This window comes from Thamnophis sirtalis, unplaced genomic scaffold (assembly GCF_051295495.1).
Source record: "Thamnophis sirtalis isolate CommonGarterSnake01/CBP01778 unplaced genomic scaffold, rThaSir2_p1.2 scaffold_15, whole genome shotgun sequence".
Taxonomy (NCBI): Eukaryota; Metazoa; Chordata; class Lepidosauria; order Squamata; family Natricidae; genus Thamnophis; species Thamnophis sirtalis.
Genome location: NW_028261395.1, coordinates 3,283,439 through 3,305,688, shown reverse-complemented (window position 1 = coordinate 3,305,688; position 22,250 = coordinate 3,283,439). Strand labels below are relative to the sequence as shown.

The following is a 22,250-nucleotide window of genomic DNA, read 5'->3' as shown; positions in this document are numbered from 1 at the left end:
GTGAAATGAGGACCCAGACTGTGGGGGCGATATGCTGACTCTGTAAACCGCTTAGAGAGGGCTGAAAGCCCTATGAAGCGGTATATAAGTCTAACTGCTATTGCTATTGTGAAGAAATCAATTGTGGGAGCAATAATTAGAAAACGGAAGGCATACATCTTTTTAAATGGGAGAACTTGCACAATTGGTGGCTGACTAAATACTTTTTTGCCCCATTGTAGGTCTGGAGTGCTCTGTTGGATGTTCCAACACAATTGTGGGGAAAAACCAAAATAGCCAGCAGCATTATAGTCTCATTTACCCCAATGAGGTGGCATAAGCAGTGATAGTAACAACAGCAGCAGGAGGAATTCAAGCATATCGATGTGACTTTGGTTCTTAATAGAGATGTGGCAGAATGTAGAATCAGCATAGATTCTTTTGTTTATTAGCATTTTGTCACTGTGTCCAAAAAAGAAGTATAATAAGGCTGTCATGCACATATAATTACACTGGATTCCAATACAAACGGTATAATTAGGGCAAAACCATACTGAGCTTTGGAAATGCCTTCTTTAACGTCCAACTGATTTGTCCTCAAAAAGAAATTTATTTTTGCTAGAAGAGTTTATTTGCCAGGGAGCTGAACAAAAATAAATGAGAAACCAATACTTACATTTCCTGTGCAATCACATTTTCACCAGGCTTGGTTGCTGTCCACTGACTTTATGTCCACAATAACAACGGTGTAGAACAGTCACTTACACAACTGCAAAAGTGTTAAATTGCATACAAACGGTGTACTGTCTTTTCAAAGCCACTTCAATAAATACAAGTACGTTAGCCAAGGGATTATATTCTGATAATGTATTTGAGACTGCACAGATTTATTAAGGAAACCATGTCTGATCTTCTGTCATTTAACGTTTAAAAAACAAGCAAAAGGATTTTAGCTTTAGAAATTTTACATCTGTTAAAGGCTGGAATGAGAACATTAAAATATGCACATAAGTTCTTATGCATAAAGAAAATATATATCATTAATCCAATAAGAGACATATAGTAAAATATTTTTGAATCTTAACCATTCTCTCCTAAGCCCAGCTAAATTCCTTGGCTGCAAAGTGGTAATAGCTATATAATTTTATCTAGAGCTACCTTTTCTCTTCACACAAAGCTGCTTTTTGCTAAATTAAACCAAAAAAATAAACATTTGCAACTGTACATTCTGCCAAGTTCATGTAACAGAGCTTTCAAAATTTATCTCAACAAAGACATGCTATACCTAACGTATTTATTGGCAGTACGCATTTCAAGCAAAATCTCTACACTACACTATTGTATCTATTTTTTAATCTTTACACCCAATACATAATTAATCTGTATGAGTTAAAACATTTTCTCATATCGTTTCAGCCAGATGGAAAGAACTGAACATTGTTCCACTTGGATACAGCCTAAATTTTGGGGATTGGTTATAGGTTTAATTTGGTACAGATTTGCATTAATCGGTATCTATTTTTTAATCTTTACACCCAATACATAATTAATCTGTATGAGTTAAAACATTTTCTCATATCGTTTCAGCCAGATGGAAAGAACTGAATATTGTTCCACTTGGATACAGCCTAAATTTTGGGAATTGGTTATAGGTTTAATTCGGTACAGATTTGCATTAATCGGTTTAATATTTAATTATGGAATTCCTTATTTTCTTAGATACTCCATTTTGGTTCTTTGTAATATAATAGTAATAAAAATAACTGAACATTAGCTGTACTGGTCTGTTTGGACAAAAGAATGAAAAAAGGAAAGAAGGAAGGAAGGAAGGAAGGAAGGAAGGAAGGAAGGAAGGAAGGAAGGAAGGAAGGAAGGAAAGAAAGAAAGAATTATTACTATTTATTATGTATTACCGTAGAAATATTGATAGATTATACCTGTTCTGAAGAAATGGAGGTTGAGATTTATTTTAAGACAAAAAAACAAGGAAAGCATGCACTGGGTATTTATGTCAAAGACAGCCAAGAACAGGAACTAATGCAAGTTAGAAATTGGAACTTACTGAATGTACAGGAAACAAAATATGAATATTGAAATAATGAATACACAAACAGAATGCTGGCAAGGAAAATCCATTACAGGGTCAGTTTCTACAAAAGATCAAGGGAAAGGTGGATAAAGATAAAACCTGGCAATGCCTTACAACAGGAACATGACAAAAGAAACTGAAGGCTTGATTTTGGCAGCTCAAGAACAAGCTGTTTCAACTAATAAAATAAAAGACTCGAGTCGAAAAATCATCAAATGGTTTAAAGTGTAGATTGTGCAAAAAAACCCTCAGAAAAAGCAATAAATCACAAGATCACACAATGATGATCAACAATGACATAACGTTAGTGGCCAATGCAAACATCTGGCTGACTTCACAATCAACAATAATCCCAACTATTTTGCAAAGCATCCTGAGCTGTAGCATTTCAAATAGGGATACCTATTCGCACATACTCACCTTCCTTGTTGGAAACTAGTTATGTCAGAAGAAAAGCTCGGTTAAAACTCTTCCTTCTGACATTATATGGGAAGAGGAAATGTACGTGTGTAATATATGTGTTAAATCCGTCTTGTAAAAAGTACAAGTTTATCCTCTCAAACCAATATATAAACTGTTATCCAGAAGCAGCCGTAGTTAAGAGAAGTCAGAAATGATTATGGCCATCAATTTAGGTGACTGTGGAAAAGAATTGACTGTATTCATGGAGCAACTTAGTCCAAATTCAACAGCTTGTTGCGTTGCTATATACTTTCTAGAGACCTACTTCTGCAGAGCAATCACTCAAAACAGCCCCTTAAGAGAACATATCAAGTGTGTCAGTCTCCCATTTTCTTCTTCTCTTCCAGAGGTGGGTTCCTACCAGGTCGCACCTATTCGGTAGAACCGGTTCGTCAAATCTACCGAACCGGTTAGAAGAGGTTCCACCAGTGGACCCGGAAAGCAGGCCACACCTACAGAAGAGGTTCCAAAAAATTTTGAAACCCACCACTGCCCCCCCCCCCCACACACAGAGACAGACAGACAGACTGACACAGAGAGAGAGAGAGAAAGAGAAAGGAAGGAAGAAATAAATAAAGAAAAAAAGAAAGAAAAAGATTGAGAGAGAGATGAAAGAAAAAAAGAAAAAAGGAACAAAGAGACAAAAGGAAGGAAAGAGAGAGAGAAAGAGAAAGAAAGAAAGAAAGAAAAAAGAAAGAAAGAGAAAGAAAGAAAAAGAAAGAAAGAAAGAGAAAGAAAGAAAGAAAACACATGGCTGGCAAGCCACTCCCACCAGGTCAAAAAAGAAAGAAAGAGAAAGAAAGAAAGAAAGAAAAAGAAAGAAAGAGAGAGAGAGAAAGAAAGAGAAAGAAAGAAAGAGAAAGAAAGAAAACACATTGCTGGCAAGCCACTCCCACCAGGTCAAAAAAGAAAGAAAGAGAAAGAAAGAAAGAAAGAGAAAGAAGAAAGAAAGAAAGAAAGAAAGAAAGAAAGAAAGAAAGAAAGAAAGAAAGAAAGAGAAAGAAAGAGAAAGAAAGAAAACACATGGCTGGCAAGCCACTCCCACCAGGTCAAAAAAGAAAGAAAGAGAAAGAAAGAAAGAAAGAAAGAGAAAGAAAGAGAAAGAAAGAGAAAGAAAGAGAAAGAAAGAGAAAGAAAGAAAACACATGGCTGGCAAGCCACTCCCACCAGGTCAAAAAAGAAAGAAAGAGAAAGAAAGAAAGAAAGAGAGAGAGAGAGAGAGAAAGAAAGAAAGAAAGAAAGAGAAAGAAAGAAAGAAAACATGGCTGGCAAGCCACTCCCACCAGGTCACATGCCCGGCAAGCCACTCCCACAAAGGAGACCACACCCACAGAGTAGGTTCCAAAAAGTTTTGAAACCCACCACTGTTCTGTTCTAACATGTTTGCATGTGGTTTCCAGATCTAGGCACACGTGGGCCAGCAATACCACTCGGAGGTGAGGTCGGGCAGTTTCTAAGTTCCGTCGTGGAGAATATCCGTTTCCAAAATAAGCTCACTCTCACACTGAAAGGGAAGCAAAACTGGCATGTTGGAACTGCTTCTGTAAGCTCCTGGAGAGGATGGAAGCATCTCCTTCTCAGATATGAGCCTTCCGTAGCGCTCTTCCCGGATACTTGCTGTGGAGCGGAGTGGCTCATTCCAAGCTACGATGGCATGCGCGGGTAACGACAACGGGGAATCTTCGTCTTTTCGGTGGGGGTAGGAGGTCAACTCACCGCTCAGATGGACTCTCTGGGTGGCGGACGGGCTGGGAACACAACAAGGGAGATGGTGGCCACCCAAGAGGCTCCTGAACGCCCGCTGGAAGTCTACATTAAAAGCATAGATCACTGGGTTGATGGTGGAGTTGGCCCAGCCAAGCCACATGAAAAAATTGAAGATGAACGGGTTGACGCAGATCAGCTGTTCGGGGTCTCTGTCCCCGTGGGTCCCCGTGTCACAAAAGGGCAACAGGCAATTGAGCAAGAAGAACGGCAGCCAGCAGCACACAAAGACTCCTAAGATGATGGTCAGGGTTTGGAGCAACTTGGTTTCTTTGCACAGGGAGCTGCGCAGAGAGGACACCGTCTCCTTCCCCTTGACCAAACCCAGGCCACCGGCTCTTTCCAAGGAGGAGATGCGACGGATCTGAGCCTTCGCAATGCGGAATATCTGCGCGTACATCCCGATCATGACGGAGACGGGAATGTAGAAGCTGACCAGGGAGGAGGCGATGGCGTAAGTACCGTTGAGACGTGTGTCACAGTGGTAGGGAAGCAAGTCGCGGGTCACCTGGGCGCTGTGCCAGTGGAGGTGGACAGGGACGAAGGAAATGAGAACGGAGAGGGCCCAAGCCAACATGATCATCGCGAAGGCCAGGGACTGTGTCATCCGCCGCTCGTAGCAGAAGGGATTGGCAATGGCCCAGTAGCGATCCAGGCTGATGATGCAGAGGTGGAGGATGGACGCCGTGGAGCACATGATGTCGAAGGCCACCCAGGTGTCGCAGAAGTGTCTCCCGAAGAGCCACGCCCCACCTGCCACTTCCGTCACCGCTTTCCAGGGCATGACCAGCAGTCCTACGCAAAGGTCGGACAAGGCCAGCGAGAGCACGAACCAGTTGGTGGCTCTGGTCCGCAGGTGGGGGAAACGGAGGACAGCCAGGCACACCACGCTGTTACCCACCAGGGTGCTGAGCACCAACAGCGACAGCAAGCATCCCGCCAACACCCTCAAGCCACTGAGTGGGCCCCGGGGCTCCCAGGCCTCCCAGCTATGGTTGGAGGTGTTCTCCATCAGGGAAGGTCTCCTTTTCTTGGCTCCTTTGGAGAAAAAAAAACTGTGCCTCCACAAGCCCAAATTTGGTGGGGACTCGTAGGGGACCTGGGCAAGGTGGGCTCCCTAGCAGCTCCACAAGGCCAGCATCTTCTAATCAGGATCAGGATCAGAACCACAAAATTGGAAGGGACTTGGATATCTTCTAAGAGCTGTGATGGCGCAGTGGTCAGAGTGCAGTACTGCAGCCTACTTCTGCTGCCTGCCGGCTGCCTGCAAAATTCCCAGCGGTTGGAATCTCACCAGCCTCAAAGGTTGACTCAGCCTCCCGTCCTTCCGAAGTGGGTCAAATGAGGGAAAGGCTACTTCAGCTGACTACAGTTCTGCAGTTCAGCTGTTCAAATCTCACCGGCTCAAGGTTGACTCAGCCTCCCGTCCTTCCGAGGTGGGTCAAATGAGGACCCGGATTGTTGGGGGGGGCAAATAGGCTGACTCTGTAAAACCGCTTAGAGAAGGCTGTTAAAACCACCTCTGAAGCAGCATATAAGTTTAAATGCTATTGCTATTCTAGTTCAATCCCCACTCAAGCAGCCAAACCGTTCAAGCCAAACGCTTGTCCAGCTTCTTAAAAACCTCCAGGGAGGTTTCGACTTCTGGAGGACAAGCCCTTGGTTAGGAAGCTTCTCCTCAATCCCAGCTTGCTTCTGTCCTTGATCAGCTTCAATCCCTTGTTTCGCCTCCTGGTGCTTTGAAAAAGAAGTTGATCTTAATTGTGCCTCCTCTTTGTGGCAGCAGCGACCTCAAATCCTGGGGTAACAACTGCTCTCCTAACCACCCTTCATCATGGCCAAACGCTTGTCCAGCTTCTTAAAAACCTCCAGGGAGGTTTTGACTTCTGGAGGACAAGCTGTTGGTTAGGAAGCTTCTCCTCAAAGCTTGCTTCTGTCCTTGATCAGCTTCAATCCCTTGTTTCGCCTCCTGGTGCTTTGAAAAAGAAGTTGATCTTCATTGTGCCTCTTCTTTGTGGCAGCAGCGACCTCAAATCCTGGGGTAACACTGCTCTCCTAACCACCCTTCATCATGGCCAAACGCTTGTCCGGCTTCTTAAAAACCTCCAGGGAGGTTTTGACTTCTGGAGGACAAGCCCTTGGTTAGGAAGCTTCTCCTCAATCCCAGCTTGCCTCTGTCCTTGATCAGCTTCAATCCCTTGTTTCACCTCCTGGTGCTTTGAAAAAGAAGTTGATCTTCATTGTGCCTCTTCTTTGTGGCAGCAGCTACCTCAAATCCTGGGGTAACAACTGCTCTCCTAACCACCCTTCATCATGGCCAAACGCTTGTCCAGCTTCTTAAAAACCTCCAGGGAGGTTTTGACTTCTGGAGGACAAGCCCTTGGTTAGGAAGCTTCTCCTCAATCCCAGCTTGCCTCTGTCCTTGATCAGCTTCAATCCCTTGTTTCACCTCCTGGTGCTTTGAAAAAGAAGTTGATCTTCATTGTGCCTCTTCTTTGTGGCAGCAGCGACCTCAAATCCTGGGGTAACAACTGCTCTCCTAACCACCCTTCATCCTGACCACCAGCCAAGGGAGACTTCTTGGAGGGTCTGCCTTCATCCTCGAGAGTCATCCAAAGGCCATCCAGACTGGAAGAAAGACGGGCAGAGACGCGTCTCCTGGCTGCGTTGCCTTCCCTTCCCTTCCCAAACTTTCCTGCCGTGAGTTCGGCTCCCAGTCTTGGAGGGTCTTGGAGGAAATAGCCGGCTCCCAGCTGGAGAGCGGTCGGGGCTGCCGCCGGAGCCGCTGGGGATGCTACGAAATCCGGGCAGCTCTGTGGCTCCCTCGAGGCGGAGGCAAGCCGAGGGGATGGGGGGCGAAAGAAGGAGCCAGTCCCGGGGGCGACCGATGCGCCCACGAACCAGGTTAGCGGTTTGCCGCCGGCGTCTCGCGGTGGAAAGAACGGGGAGATGCCTTCCCTTCGCCGGGTCTAAGAAACCCATCAAGAATAAGAAGAATATTCTCCGCGCTTTCCTATCCTGAGTGGTTCAGACTATCGTGGGAGGCAGGCAGAGATTCGACAGGTGCAGCCTTCCGCTCTGGTGAGTAGGAAGGGGAGTGTGGGGGGGCGACAAGCACGCTGCCTTAATGCAGGGGTCTCCAACCTTGGCCACTTTAAGCCTGGAGGACTTCAAGTCCCAGAATTCTCTAGCCAGCTTTGCTTTCTGGGAGTTGAAGTCCTCCAGGATTAAAGCTGGCTGGAGAATTTTGGGAGCTGAGGTCCTCCAGGATTAAAATTGGCTGGGGAATTCTGGGAGCTGAAGTCTGCCAGGCTTAAAATTGGCTGGGGGAATTCTGAGAGTTGAAGTCCTCCAGGATTAACATTGGCTGGGGAATTCGGGGAGGTGAAGTCCTCCAGGCTTAACATTGGCTGGGGAATTCTGGGAGTTGAAGTCCTCCAGGATTAACATTGGCTGGGGAATTCTGGAAATTGAAGCCTTCCAGGCTTAAAGTTGGCTGGGGAATTCTGGGAGCTGAAATCCTCAAGGCTTAAAGTTGGCTGGGGAATTCTGGGAGCTGAAATCCTCCAGGCTTAAAATTGGCTGGGGAATTCTTGGAGCTGAAGTCTGCCAGCCTTAAAATTGGCTGGGGAATTCTGGGAGTTGAAGTCCTCCAGGCTTAAAGTTGGCTGGGGAATTCTGGGAGCTGAAATCCTCCAGGCTTAAAGTTGGCTGGGGAATTCTGGGAGCTGAAATCCTCAAGGCTTAAAGTTGGCTGGGGAATTCTTGGAGCTGAAGTCCTCCAGGCTTAAAATTGGCTGGGGAATTCTTGGAGCTGAAGTCCTCCAGGCTTAAAATTGGCTGGGGAATTCTGGGAGTTGAAGTCCTCCAGGATTAACATTGGCTGGGGAATTCTGGGAGCTGAAATCCTCAAGGCTTAAAGTTGGCTGGGGAATTCTGGGAGCTGAAATCCTCCAGGCTTAAAATTGGCTGGGGAATTCTTGGAGCTGAAGTCTGCCAGCCTTAAAATTGGCTGGGGAATTCTGGGAGTTGAAGTCCTCCAGGCTTAAAGTTGGCTGGGGAATTCTGGGAGCTGAAATCCTCCAGGCTTAAAGTTGGCTGGGGAATTCTGGGAGCTGAAATCCTCAAGGCTTAAAATTGGCTGGGGAATTCTAGGAGCTGAAGTCCTCCAGGCTTAAAATTGGCTGGGGAATTCTTGGAGCTGAAGTCTGCCAGCCTTAAAATTGGCTGGGGAATTCTGGGAGTTGAAGTCCTCCAGGATTAACATTGGCTGGGGAATTCTGGGAGCTGACGTCCATCAGGCTTAAAGTTGGCTGGGGAATTCTGGAAATTGAAGTCCTCCAGGATTAACATTGGCTGGGGAATTCTGGGAGTTGAAGTCCTCCAGGCTTAAAGTTGCCTAGGTTGGAGACCCCTGGAATGCACAATTGTAATATCTTACATTTATTTATTTATTTTAAAAAAACCTACTGGATTGAAATGTCAACTGATGCCAAATGGGTCAATGGCTGCAGTTCTGCAGTTCGGCGGTTCAAATCTCACCGGCTCAGGGTTGACTCAGCCTTCCATCCTTCCGAGGTGGGTAAAATGAGGACCCAGACTGTGAGGGCGATATGCTGACTCTGTAAACGGCTTAGAGAGGGCTGAAAGCCCTATGAAGCGGTATATAAGTCTAACTGCTATTGCTATTGCTACTCAAAATTTCCGCTACCGGTTCTCCAGAACCTGCTGGATTTCACCCCTGGTCCAGTCCCTTCTTAAGTGACAGAAGTTGCAATGTGCAGTTACCTGTCTTGATTGTCAAGAAGGGAGATAAACCACCGATCTCGGGGAAAAGCGAATCAATCTGTCCCTCCCTCCTTCGCACAAAAGCGCCCAGTTTTTCGGTGGATCTTATCGCAGCCCTGAAATCACCCTGAGGGTTTTTTAATCTGCCCTATTGTGGGTTTTGAAAGGAGAGACAGCAGTTAATCTGATTAGAAAAATGGTTTCCTGAATGGTGGTTAGCCATGTTCCGCTCAGTGGTTCGCTTGTCTTGCGATTCGGAGACTTTATTGCTCCCATCTTTCAGGAGAAAATTATACCAGGCTGACATTTGCTTCCTTGATTGGCCGTCTCTATCCTGGTTTCGTTACTCCTGGTCCCTGCAAGTTAATAGGTGACGGAGCTAAACACATTTTACATCCTCTGTGGTTGCCCTGAAATGGGGCTGGCATGTGAAAATGGGAGGTGGGGTGTTGGGGGGGAGGGTGGGGGGGAGGGAGGGATAGGGGGAGGGAGGGATATATACTATATGTTAGATTTCAACATAATGCGATTTCACATATATACTGTTTCTCTTTAATTTCTCTGTAAAAATAGGACAAGTTGAGTAAATTGACATATAGTGGAAATACACCAAGGGGAGGAGGAGTGGGATAGAAGAAAGAGGGGTAGAGAGGGACGGGAGAGAGGATGGGAGGGAGGGTGAGAAGGAAGGGAGGGAGCGGATCTGGAGAGAGGAGTGGTAGAGGGGGAGGGGAAGTAGGGTAGAGGGGAATGATGGAGGGAAGATAGAAAGTTGGGGGGTGGAAGAAAGAGGTGTATGGAGAGCGGAAGAGGTATATTGGGTTTCTATTTGAGTTTGAGTCTTATTTTATTTATATTTCTGGGGGTATTGTTGACAAGAGGAATTGCTGTGATTATTGTTTAATGCTGTATGGCCCCGGTTATGCACAGTATATATGTGACTGTATGAAAATGAAAAATGGAAAATAAAAACATTAATTTTCTTTAAAAAAAATGCTCCTTTAAAACCAGAATAGCTAAGAGTCTCACTTCTGGATTAGACATGAAATAAAAACAATACAATTCATGTTTAGCATCATTTGCATCTTTCAAAAATTCTATATATATATTTTTAAATACGGAGCAGAAAATACATAAATATATAAATAGATATTTATTTGCAGATAATTAGATATGTCTACTGTAAAAAAGAAAGGGACGTGGTGGCTCAGTGGCTAAGACACTGAATTTAAGAGCCGAGAGTGACGCAGTGGTTAGAGTGCAGCACTGCAGGCCACTTCAGCTGACTGCTGTCTGCAGTTCGGCGGTTCAAATCTCACCGGCTCAAGGTTGACTCAGCCTTCCATCCTTCCGAGGTGGGTAAAATGAGGACCCAGATTGTTGTTGGGGGCAATATGCTGACTATGTAAACCGCTTAGAGAGGCTGAAAGCCCTATGAAGCGGTATATAAGTCTAACTGCTATTGCTAACTGCTATTGCTATTGTCAATCAGAAAGGTTGGCGGTTCAGCAGTTCGAATCCTAGTGCCGCGTAACGGAGTGAGCTCCTGTTATTTGTCCCAACTTCTGCCAGTTCGAAAGCACATAAAAAATGCAAGTAAAAACATAGGGACCACTGCAGGCCACTTCAGCTGACTGTTATCTGCAGTTCGGCTGTTCAAATCTCACCGGCTCAAGGTTGACTCAGCCTTCCATCCTTCCGAGGTGGGTGAAATGAGGACCCGGACTGTGGGGGCGATATGCTGACTATGTAAACCGCTTAGAGAGGGCTGAAAGCCCTATGAAGCGGTATATAAGTCTAACTGCTATTGCTATTGCTACTCTAACTTTTGTTTTGATGGTTTCCCCTGGCTTTCCCAAGCAGCCTATCACTTAACACTATCTTTAGGGTATTTCAAACAACAATTTGGCTTTGAATTTCTCCATTACTAATGCAGTAAACATTACAGGCTACAGCTGTTGGATTTATTTGTTTTAGAGCACCCCCCTTTTTGCTGAACTCACAGATGCTTGCCATCTTCACCCTTTTTAATGTTAGAGCTGTGAAATTATATGTTGTTCTGTGAAAGCTCTTGGCTCTATAAGAAGAAACCAGCTGGCATCCAGGTTGGTAATAACATGTTTATTTTTATTTTTTTAAAAAGTACTCCGCGTTGAATTTTGACGTTGAAAATCTAAGCAATCATTTAAAATGCCAAATAAGATTTGCAAAGGACAACCTCCTTTTGGGCTTCTAAGGACACCAAACAATTTGCCTAATTAAAAATGAGCCCCATTTTATTCAATAATTGGAGAAACCCTTCAAGCAAAATCCTTTCTTTTCTTTCTTCATGTGGTTTATATTCCTTTGTTGTATCCAGGCAAGAATGAGCAGAATCCCCAAAATGATAATATAAGCTAACTTTAATGCTTAAACCAATGAACAATGAAATGCAGGAAACAAAATACATCTTTACATGTTTTTCTTAAGACTTGGTTTTGATGGACTCAAATGCCTTCAGATCAGTGCAGTTAGACTTATATACCGCTTCATAGGGCTTTCAGCCTCTCTAAGCGGTTTACAGAGAGTCAGCATATCGGCCCCCACAGTCTGGGTCCTCATTTCACCCACCTCGGAAGGATGGATGGAAGGCTGAGTCAACCTTGAGCCAGTGAGATTTGAACCGCTGAACTGCAGATAACAGTCTGCTGAAGTGGCCTGCAGTACTGCACCCTAACCACTGCGCAAATCTAAGTTCAATTGTGGTCATGAAGACTACCTGTATTTCAAATAACTATTTTTTTTTACAGCAGTAAAAAATAATAATCACATTATTTTCAAACTGCAGGAAAAGAGTCATATTATGCTCCATTGAGAAATAAATAGTCCTCTTTTATCAACTGACTTGTTTAGTGACCATTATGGCATCGAGGAAAAGTAACTTTATGATCTCTCCGCACATTTACGACCCCCCCTTTTTACTGTACAGTAAAAAGAAAACTGAAGTAAGTTCGTATGTCGTTTCACTTAGTGAAGACTTCAATTAATCACGGAGTTGCCAATCTCAGCTGTGGCCACTAAACAAGGACTACCTAAGGAAAAACATAGTCCTTGTTAAAGGAGCTTGATATATATAGGAACCTTTTTTTCTCTAATAAGATTCTAGACAGCATTGGACAATGGCCCTCAGTTTGCATCAGAGAAATCCCGAATTTTTGGAACTAAATGAGCTTCTTCTGTTTGGAGCACAAAAAATAGATTCAAGTACTAGTCAATCTCCAAAACGGACTGCTTGGATATTTATGAAATCACTACCACACTTGATATAATCTATCAATACATTAAACAAGTACAAGGCATATCTTTTGTACAACTGCTCAAACTGTACCACACTTAATTTGGTATATAGCAATAGCAATAGCAGTTAGACTTATATACCGCTTCATAGGGCTTTCAGCCCTCTCTAAGCGGTTTTACAGAGTCAGCATATTGCCCCCAACAACAATCCGGGTCCTCATTTTACCCACCTCGGAAGGATGGAAGGCTGAGTCAACCTGAGCCGGTGAGATTTGAACCGCCGAACTGCAGTTAGCAGTCAGCTGAAGTGGCCTGCAGTACTGCACTCTAAACCTGCCGCCAGCTCGGCTTTTTTATAAGCTGACTGCCACATTGGAGCTGAGGGATAGGGGAGGGAGGGGGGATTTGAGATAGCTGAGATTTTTTAGCCAAAACAAAATACTTTCTCTTGGGAACCAAGGACGTTCTCACACCTGGTTAGGGAAGGCAGAGTGATGTCGCCAGGCAACCAAACCGTGCCGCAATTGGATCATGTGATTGATTGTTTTGAGAAAAAGTGACAAGTAATAAGTTAATTTAAGATTATGGAAATAGCACATTTATTCATTAATACACTGATTAAGTAGACAAGAGTCTTTACTGAAACACATTAAACCAGGGGTCTCCAATCCTTAGTCTGTGGATTGGCACTGGGACATGGCATGCCAGAAACTGGTGATGGAAACCGCGTAAACAAGTGATGTCCCATCCGCGGGATGCAGACAGCATGTGAAACTAAGGTCCTTCCAGGCCGCAGAAAACCTTTTTCCATGGAGCCGGTCCCAGGTGCACAAAATATTGGGGGGGGGGGCACTATGTTAAACCACTGGATGTGCGGAAACTGCCTGGAGATACCAAACAGATTTATTTATTTATTTGGTCGTGTTTATGTTTATATTAGAGGTGGAGACCCTTTAAGAATAAGCAATAGCAATAGCAGTAGACTTATATACCGCTTCATAGGCCTTTCAGGCCTCTCTAAGCGGTTTACAGAGAGTCAGCATATTGCCCCCAACAATCTGGGTCCTCATTTTACCCACCTCGGAAGGATGGAAGGCTGAGTCAACCCTGAGCCGGTGAGATTTGAACCGCTGACCTGCTGATCTAGCAGTAGCCTGCAGTGCTGCATTTAACCACTGCGCCACCTTGGATTTCACCCCTGTATGAGAACTGTATGCAATGAAATTTCATTTTAATGTATGACAATTAACGTACATTCAAGGGACAATAAAGTTAATCAATTCTATTCTGTTCTGTTCTGTTCTAAATTTCCATTCCATTCCATTCCATTCTATTCTATTCTATTCTATTCTATTATAGGTATGGGAAAAATTTAGTCTTCCGAAGGTTTTAAAGAAACAACTCCATTCTGTACTTAAGACTATATCTTGGCAAAAATAATTATTCTACATACACATAAAAAAATTAACACTGCAGATGTTAAGAAATGGCTTTAAAAAGATGTGTTCCTTATGGTTTATTAAATAGTTTTATTTTGTACAAATAAGAAAATAGAACAAAAGTTTCTTACAGTCTAGATTTCAAAGGATTGGCTTAGTTTGATATTAATAGTATGTGGATTTTGTTAGTTTTAGTACATTATGCATTAATTACACTTTTGATCTTCGGCGCTCGATTATAATCACTGTTTTATTGTTTATTATATTTGTTTCTCACCATGGTGCCATAAAATAATTTTAAAAAATTTAAAACGCAGGCCTGCCATTAGAAAACCACACTTTGTTCATCCCCATCGTAAATGAGATACTAGATTAGTTGGTAATTGAAATATTAGAGCAGTATGGCTGAGCAATATAGCTATATACTGTATGTTCAGGTTGCTGACTCAATCACATTTAAATATATATAACCCAAAAAGGGGGGAATTGTGGGAAGCCCCTACTCCTTTCTAGAGAATGAAACATCTTGGGAAATATTAAGAGGTAGAATATTTTATTATCCCAAAAGGAGAAATAGAGAAAAATCTCAACAAAGGCAACAAACAACTCTGGTCTTTCTTTCTTTTTTTTTAATTGAAAATTTTAAAAAAGTTTTTACAAATATTTACCTCCCCTCCCCCACCCTCCCCCCCGAACCCACCCACCCCCAACCTCCCCCCCCCCCCGACTTCCCAGAACAAATACTGGGTATAAATCTTTAACAAAGATGTTCTAAAATAAACTTAAAGAAAGTTAGTATCATCTTTCATTTGAGCTTTAACTCCTCTTTTGTTAGGCTAACTCTAAACAGATTATATCATTCCTTGCTTCTTCAGTCATAAACTATCTGGAATTTCTTAGTCCCGTATTTATTTTGAATATAGTCAATCCATCTTCTCCACTCCAGTTTATATTTCCCATTTGAGTGGTCCTTGAGATAATGCTGATATTTTAGCCATCTCTGCCAAGTTTGTTACTTTTAATGTCCATTCTTGAATAGTAGGCAAATCTTCCTTCTTCCAGTATTGCACCACCAACAGTCTTGCTGCCATTATTAAGTACAAAATCAAGTTAGTCTCTAGAACAATACAATCAGTAGTTGTACCTAACAGGAATAACTGAGGTGTAAACTTTATCCTCTTTTTAAAAATATTTTGCATAATCCACCATATTTTTATCCAAAATGCTTTAACCTTTATGGCAATATGTAGCATCAGCACAATCACATCTCCAGCATTTAGGTTGTAAATTCAGATACATACCGGCCAGTTTTTTTCAGGATCTAAATGCCATCTATAAAACATCTTATAAAAGTTCTCTCTCAAATGTGGGGCTTGTGTGAGTTTTACATTTCTTACCCATATCTTTTCCCATGTATCACAACATTATCGTCATAGCTTTTATCATTGATGTAGCATTGCGTTTCCTCTCCACCCAAACTCTCTCCAGCCCTGGGAATTCTCATGGCCTGTTCACACTAAAAACTGTGTGTATGATCCAAGTGGCATGTAATGTGACTTTAACCTTTTTACAAGTCCAACCACCAGTGGAAAGACTTGAGTGCTTCAGATGCCTTTCTGTGACAACTGGCCAAAACTACAGGCACGCCAGTGTGATAAAGAGACCCTCGTTAATTGAGGTGTCCTGGTATTTTTAATTGGGCCCTCAAGCAGTGTGCTTATTCTACGAAGTTCAGATGTTCTCCTCCTCTCTTTCTTGCCATCAGAATCAAACATCAAAGAATATCCATGGAGTTGGAAGGAGAAGGAGGAGAAATCGCCAAACATTTTTTAAATTGCTCAAGGAACTAAGACGTCGGAAGGAAGTGATAAGGTTTATGATGTTTAGACATATATGCTGTGCCTAAAGATTTCCTTTCCATTCCTTCTCCTTTAGTATCTGACTGCTGGCTGTTGTTGAAATCTTCATTGCCAAAGATTTAGAAAAGGATGTGGAGTAACATCCTTTGAGTAAGGCCAGCCATATTTACTGCGACTTAAAATCATGTTTATTGTTAGACTTCGTTAGGCTATATTGTGCAGTCTTAAAAATGTGTAACATAAAATCTATGAAATATACCGGTAGGAAAAGGTTTTGCAAATAATATATATATAGCTGCTGGGAAAATGCAATCTCCGAGGATTTGTTTTGCAAAGTAGTATTTTTTAATGTAGTCCAATTAAACCTGTGTTCAAGGTTGGTGTTTTTTTAAAAAAAGAAAAGCTTTGCTATTTTACTGATCATAAATGCAGGACATTTGCAAAAGTCCTGAACAATCTTCTAAGTCTTTTTGAGAATAAGAGGTTGCCTCATTAAAACTGAACAAATGAATCTAGCCACAGGGGTGATTAAACCTGAACACTCCGGTGTGGTCATTGCTTGCTAATGAAAAGACATTTGATGTGACTTATGACCCACGTCTCTACTTTCCCTGTGAAGGACTAGGGGAATGGAGTGGGGCATCACTGGAATAGGAGCCGGTAAAAGTACTTCATTTCTTTAATAGTTAAACCTTGAGCTTCTGATGGAAAACAGAGATGATTAAGAACAGAAGACCTCTGAGCACCTGGCCTGTCAGGAAAAATAGCAATAGTAGTTAGCAATAGCAGTTAGACTTATATACCGTGCTGATAGGCAACTGATCTCGGATGAAAAACAGTTGTCTACTCCACTCGATCTAAGGGCGAGGAGAGTGGAACCAGTGGTGGGTTTCAAAAATTGTTCGAACCTACTCTGTGGGTGTGGCCTCCTTTGTGGGAGTGGCTTGCGGCCCCATGTGACCGGATGGGAGTGGCTTGCCGCCCATGTGACCGGATATGAAGATGCTGATGACACTTGTCAGAACCACCTTAAATTACCCCACACACAGCACTGGCATGCATAAGAATATGGTGTAAACTTGTTTTTTAAAAGGCATCTTTGGTTTGCGTTAAAACAACTTCAACACACGCAATGTTCTGATTGCACCACAAACGCAGTAGTCATCCTTACCTTTCGCGGAGGCACTGAGTTTTATAAATAGGAGCATGATAGTGTAGAATAATCACCTCCAAGGACCAGTGGTGGGTTTCAAAAAACTTTTGGAACCTCTTCTGTAGGTGTGGCCTGCTTTCCGGGTCCACTGGTGGAACCTCTTCTAACCGGTTCGGTAGATTTGACGAACCGGTTCTACCGAATAGGTGCGAACTGGTAGGAACCCACCAGCCAGAGAAAGGCTGCAAGGTACTCGGGAGGAGGTCACCCACCCCTCTTCACAAGGAACGCCTGAAGGGAAGTAACTTAAGGAGAAGCAATGTGGTGTGAGTCTTTGCCGGAAACAATTGTTTGCTTTGGCTTACACTCCCCCCAGCATTGACTCGAGCCGAGGTGGCACAGTGGTTAAATGCAGCACTGCAGGCTACTTCAGCTGACTGCAGTTCTGCAGTTCGGCGGTTCAAATCTCACCGGCTCAAAGGTTGACTCAGCCTTCCATCCTTCCGAGGTGGGTAAAATGAGGACCCGGATTGTTGTTGGGGGCGATATGCTGACTCTGTAAACCGCTTAGAGAGGGCTGAAAGCCCTATGAAGCGGTGTATAAGTCTAACTGCTATTGCTATTGCTATTGCCTTGCCTCACTTGGAAAATCGTTCATCGTTTGTTTGGGCCTATCTGTTATGGCCCACCAGCGGCCAAAAGAACTGGCGGCAGATTCAGAGAGTGAGGAGGGTTGGGGAGGAAGATGGGCCAGTCCTGGAGTCTGGGGAAAGCTCTGACGAGGACTCTGTGTCGGAGGCAGATAGGGGGGTAGGGCCGTCTGCCAGTTATCAGCTGCCTTCAGAGTCACACATCAGTGTGGCAGATGAACATCTGGAGCCTGTTCCCAGTGTGCGCATGTGCAGAGTTGCCAGATGAAGGGAACAGCTAAAGAAGAGGGGTTGACTTGGAGTGAGGCCACAGGTGGATGATGAACGGCCCCTTTCAGAGGAAATAAAAGAGGAGCAAAAGGGGAGTGGAGTTTGCAGGAGACAATTAGTCACAAACAAATCTTCACACTAATTAAACGAACAAATTGTCTCCCGCAAACTCCACTTGCCTTTTGCTCCTCTTTATTCCCTCTGGGAGGGGCCATTCACCATCCACCTGGGCATTTACTCCCGAGTTGAGTATTGAGTATTGAGTAATTTATTTATATGCCGCCCTTTTCCCTGGGGGGACTCAGGGCGGCTTACAACTCGAAAAGGGAGGGAAACAAACAATTAACACATAAGACAGTACATCATTAAAAGCACAACATTCATACCATTCGGGTGGGTTACGGTCTTTAATCCCAGGCCTGACGGGATAGCCAGATTTTAAGGGCTGTGCGGAAGGTCTGGAGGGTGGTGAGGGTACGAATCTCCACGGGGAGTTTGTTCCAGAGGGTCGGAGCTGCCACCGAGAAGGCTCTCCTCCACGTAGTTGCCAGTCGGCATTGACCGGCAGATGGGACTCGGAGGAGGCCTAATCTATGGGATCTAATTGGTCGGGTGGAGGTAATTGGCAGTAGGCGGTCTCTCAAGTACCCAGATCCACTACCATGAAGGGCTTTGTAGGTGACAAGTGGCACCTTGAAGCGTACCCGGAGATCGACCGGTAGCCAGTGCAGCTCGCGGAGGATAGGTGTTACGTGGGTGAAACGAGGTGCACCCACAATCGCTCGCGCGGCCGCATTCTGGACTAGCTGAAGTCGCCGAATACTCTTCAAGGGCAGCCCCATGTAGAGCACATTGCAGTACTCCAGCCTAGAGGTCACAAGGGCACGAGTGACTGTTGTGAGAGCCTCCCGGTTCAGGTAGGGGCGCAACTGGTGCACCAGGCGAACCTGGGCAAATGCCCCCCTGGTCACAGCTGACAGATGGTGTTCAAGAGTTGGCTCTTAACTGGCAGCTCTTCGAATGCACATATCGGGAACAGGCTCCAGATGTTCTTCTGCCCCACTGATCTCCGACTCCAAAGGCAAGTGATAACTGTTGAACGGCCTTGGCCCTATTTCTGACTCCGAAGTTGAGCGCTCATTAGAGCCTTCCCCAGACTCCAGGACTGGCCCATGTTCCTCCCCAACCTCCTCACTGGCCGCTGGTGGGCCACAACAATACCTTTAATTTATTGCAAAATGAAAAACTGAGAAGCTATGGAAATTACTAAGAGACTTGGCGCTGTAGCAGATCGATGTTGAGAAGTTGTAAGCTGCTGTTTGAGAAGGGCAACCATATAAATATTTTAAAGAAGTAAAAGTTGCTAAATTGGAAGGAAGCGTGGTAGACTAAACACTTAGTAGGGCATAAGAGGGCTGAGGAAGAAAGATCCTACACCCATGGGGCTGCATTTGTGATGGGATGTGAGTTGTCAAGGAGAGTGCTGTTTACAGATTAACAGAGTTGGAAGGGACCTCGGAGGTCATCTAGTCCAACCCCCCATGTTGATGAAGCTTACACTCTACAAATGATGTGTGGTCTTCACTGGCTCCTGGACAAAGGAGAAATGGCAGATCCGGCCACTGTGGCGTCAAAGCAACAACAAAAAACATTCCAAAATTTCAAAGGAGAAAAGATCAGGACAAACTATTATGATAGACAGAGAATGACAGGTAGTGAAAGCCTCTTTTGATGAGATCTTTTGCCTGGACAAAAAGGGACAGATTTCAAACAGTACCACTAGAGGGCATACCTCACATTATGAAAAAGTCCTTTTTTGTCCCTTGAAAGTCCCTCTTGCTCAGCGATTCATACTGTCCTGTTAACGCATGTGAAAAATATGCCTCTTTCATTCTTTAAGTGTTAGAGGTTCTCAGTTTTTAAACTCTTAGGAGACGAAGCGAGAGGCCGTTTGGGACAAATGCGAATTGCACGGAGAAATGTCCCAGATGCTTGGGAAGGAATCAGCGCTGCTCAGAAAAATTAAAAACGGTAAAAACGATGGCATTCTGCAACAAGACAGCAAGGAAAGTCCTTGACTTACAGTGGAGTATTTAGTGACTGTCTGAAGTTACAATGGCATCGAAAAAAGTGACAAGATAGCAAGAAAAATAGCAATAGCAATAGCAGTTAGACTTATATACCGCTTCATAGGGCTTTCAGCCCTCTCTAAGCGGTTTACAGAGTCAGCATATCGCCCCCCCAACAACAATCCGGGTCCTCATTTCACCCACCTCGGAAGGATGGAAGGCTGAGTCAACCTTGAGCCAGTGAGATTAGAACCGCTGAACTGCAGATAACAGTCAGCTGAAGTGGCCTGCAGTACTGCACCCTAACCACTGTGCCACCTCGGCTCTTTTTAATATAGATATAGAGATATATAGATATACATATAGATATACATATAGATATACATATAGATATACATATAGATATACATATATATAGAGAGAGATAGAGATAGATAGATAGAGAGAGAGGGGGGGGGAGAGGGAGAGGGAGAGATAGGTATAGGTATAGAGATAGAGATAGATAGATATATATATAGAGATATAGATATAAATAGCAATAGCAATAGCAACAGCAGTTAGACTTATATACCGCCTCATAGGGCTTTCAGCCCTCTCTAAGCGGTTTACAGAGTCAGCATATCGCCCTCAACAACAATCCGGGTCCTCATTTCACCCACCTCGGAAGGATGGGAGGCTGAGTCAACCCTGAGCCGGTGAGATTTGAACCGCCGAACTGCAGAACTAGCAGTCAGCCGAAGTAGCCTGCGGTGCTGCATTTAACCACTGCGCCAGAGAGGAATCCAGGAGAAAACTCCTGAGCTTGCCTCTGCTGTCTGGTGGATTGTGCCGGGGCAGTCGTTCCGGAAGTTTCCGAGTCCATTTCACCATCTGGTTCTCCCGATCCGGTGCGAACCGGCAGAACCCCCCCCCCCCATTGATACAACCCTTAGTGCTAGTCACGGTTACTAATAAGCTATCAAATCGTACTAGGAAACAAAATACAAACAATCTAAATTGAGAGATAGAAGCAAGCTGGTTATAGACATAAGTGGGAAGAGATAGGTACTAGGAAGGAAGAGAAGAAGAATAGTAACGCGGTCTTAGTGAATTATTTGGCAATGTTGTGGGAATTAGTTGCTAAGCAGAGTGATGGCATTGGGGGAGGAACTGTCCTTGTGTCTTGTTGCGTGGCACGACAAAACCGCGGTCCACTAAAGCGTGCCCGATTAAAGCGCGTCGCTGACGTCATCAGCAGCGCGACAAAAACGACCGCGGAGAAAAAAGGGCGCTTTAAAAAGCGCTTTTAAAGCAAGCCGATTCACGAAAAGGTAAGGGTTAGGTTTAGGTTTAGGTTTAGGTTTAGGTTTAGGTTTAGGGTTAGGGTTAGGGTTAGGGTTAGGGTTAGGGTTAGGGTTAGGGTTAGGGTTAGGGTTAGGTTAAGGGTTAGGGTTAGGGTTAGGGTTAGGGTTAGGGTTAGGGTTAGGGTTACGTTAAGCGTTAGGGTTAGGTTTAGGGTTAGGGTAAGGGTTAGCGTTAGGTTTAGCGTTAGGTTAAGGGTTAGGGTTAGGGTTAGGTTAAGGGTTAGGGTTAGGTTTAGGGTTAGGTTAAGGTAAGGGTTAGGTTTAGGGTTAGGTTAAGGGTTAGGTTTAGGGTTAGGGTAAGGGTTAGCGTTAGGTTTAGCGTTAGGTTAAGGGTTAGGGTTAGGGTTAGGGTTAGGGTTAGGGTTAGGGTTAGGGTTAGGTTAAGGGTTAGGGTTAGGTTTAGGGTTACGTTAAGCGTTAGGTTTAGGTTTAGGGTTAGGTTAAGGGTTAGGTTTAGGGTTAGGTTTGGGGGGGTTAGGGTTAGGTTTACGCGTTAATTTAAGCTTTACCGCTCACAGCGTGCTTTTTTCGTCGCGCTGTGATGACGTCAGGTACGCGGTTTCGTCGAGCGCGCTTTAGTCGACCGCGGTTTTGTGGTGGAACCGTCTTGTTGTTCTGTTGTGCAGTGCCCTAGAGAGTCATTCTGAGGGTAGAAGTTGAAACCATTGATGTCCAGGATGTGAGCCAGGATCATGAAGCCAACCTCTCTCTCTAGATGGTTCCTTCTTCACATGGTTCCTCCCTCACCAGGTAGTCTTATGAACTGCATAGTGTAGCTGACTCATCCGATGAGCCAGTAGGCACAAATTGTGCCCAGCACACACTCACTGCTGTGTGGAAATAGATGAGGGAAGCCACAACATCTTTCAGGGCTCGTGAACAAAGGAAGTTCTTCCGGTAACTCAATGAAGCCACAAAGTTCCTCTCTGTTGGCAGATCCTTTAGACCTTCAAGCTGAATGTAGAATACAAGGTCATGTTTGCCAATCACCTCCACTAGACCGATTAGATCCCACAGATTAGGCCTCCTCCGAATTCCATCCGCCGGCCAGTGCCGACTGGCGACTACCCGGAGGAGAGCCTTCTCTGTGGCCGCTCCGACCCTCTGGA

The 22,250-nt window shown here is 44.3% G+C and overlaps 1 protein-coding gene across 1 annotated transcript; it reads right to left on the bottom strand.

The window, feature by feature from the left end:
* Positions 1 to 3,983: 3,983 nt before the first annotated feature.
* On the bottom strand, positions 3,984 to 5,306 carry LOC106553987 (D(1) dopamine receptor-like). Its single transcript, XM_014072584.2, has one exon. The coding sequence runs from the start codon at positions 5,304 to 5,306 to the stop codon at positions 3,984 to 3,986; it is 1,323 nt and encodes a 440-aa protein (XP_013928059.2).
* Between the last annotated feature and the right edge of the window lie 16,944 nt (positions 5,307 to 22,250).

Bases quoted from the DNA above. Each gene is read 5' to 3' on its own strand.
- LOC106553987 (XM_014072584.2), bottom strand. From the start codon at position 5,306: ATGGAGAACACCTCCAACCATAGCTGGGAGGCCTGGGAGCCCCGGGGC.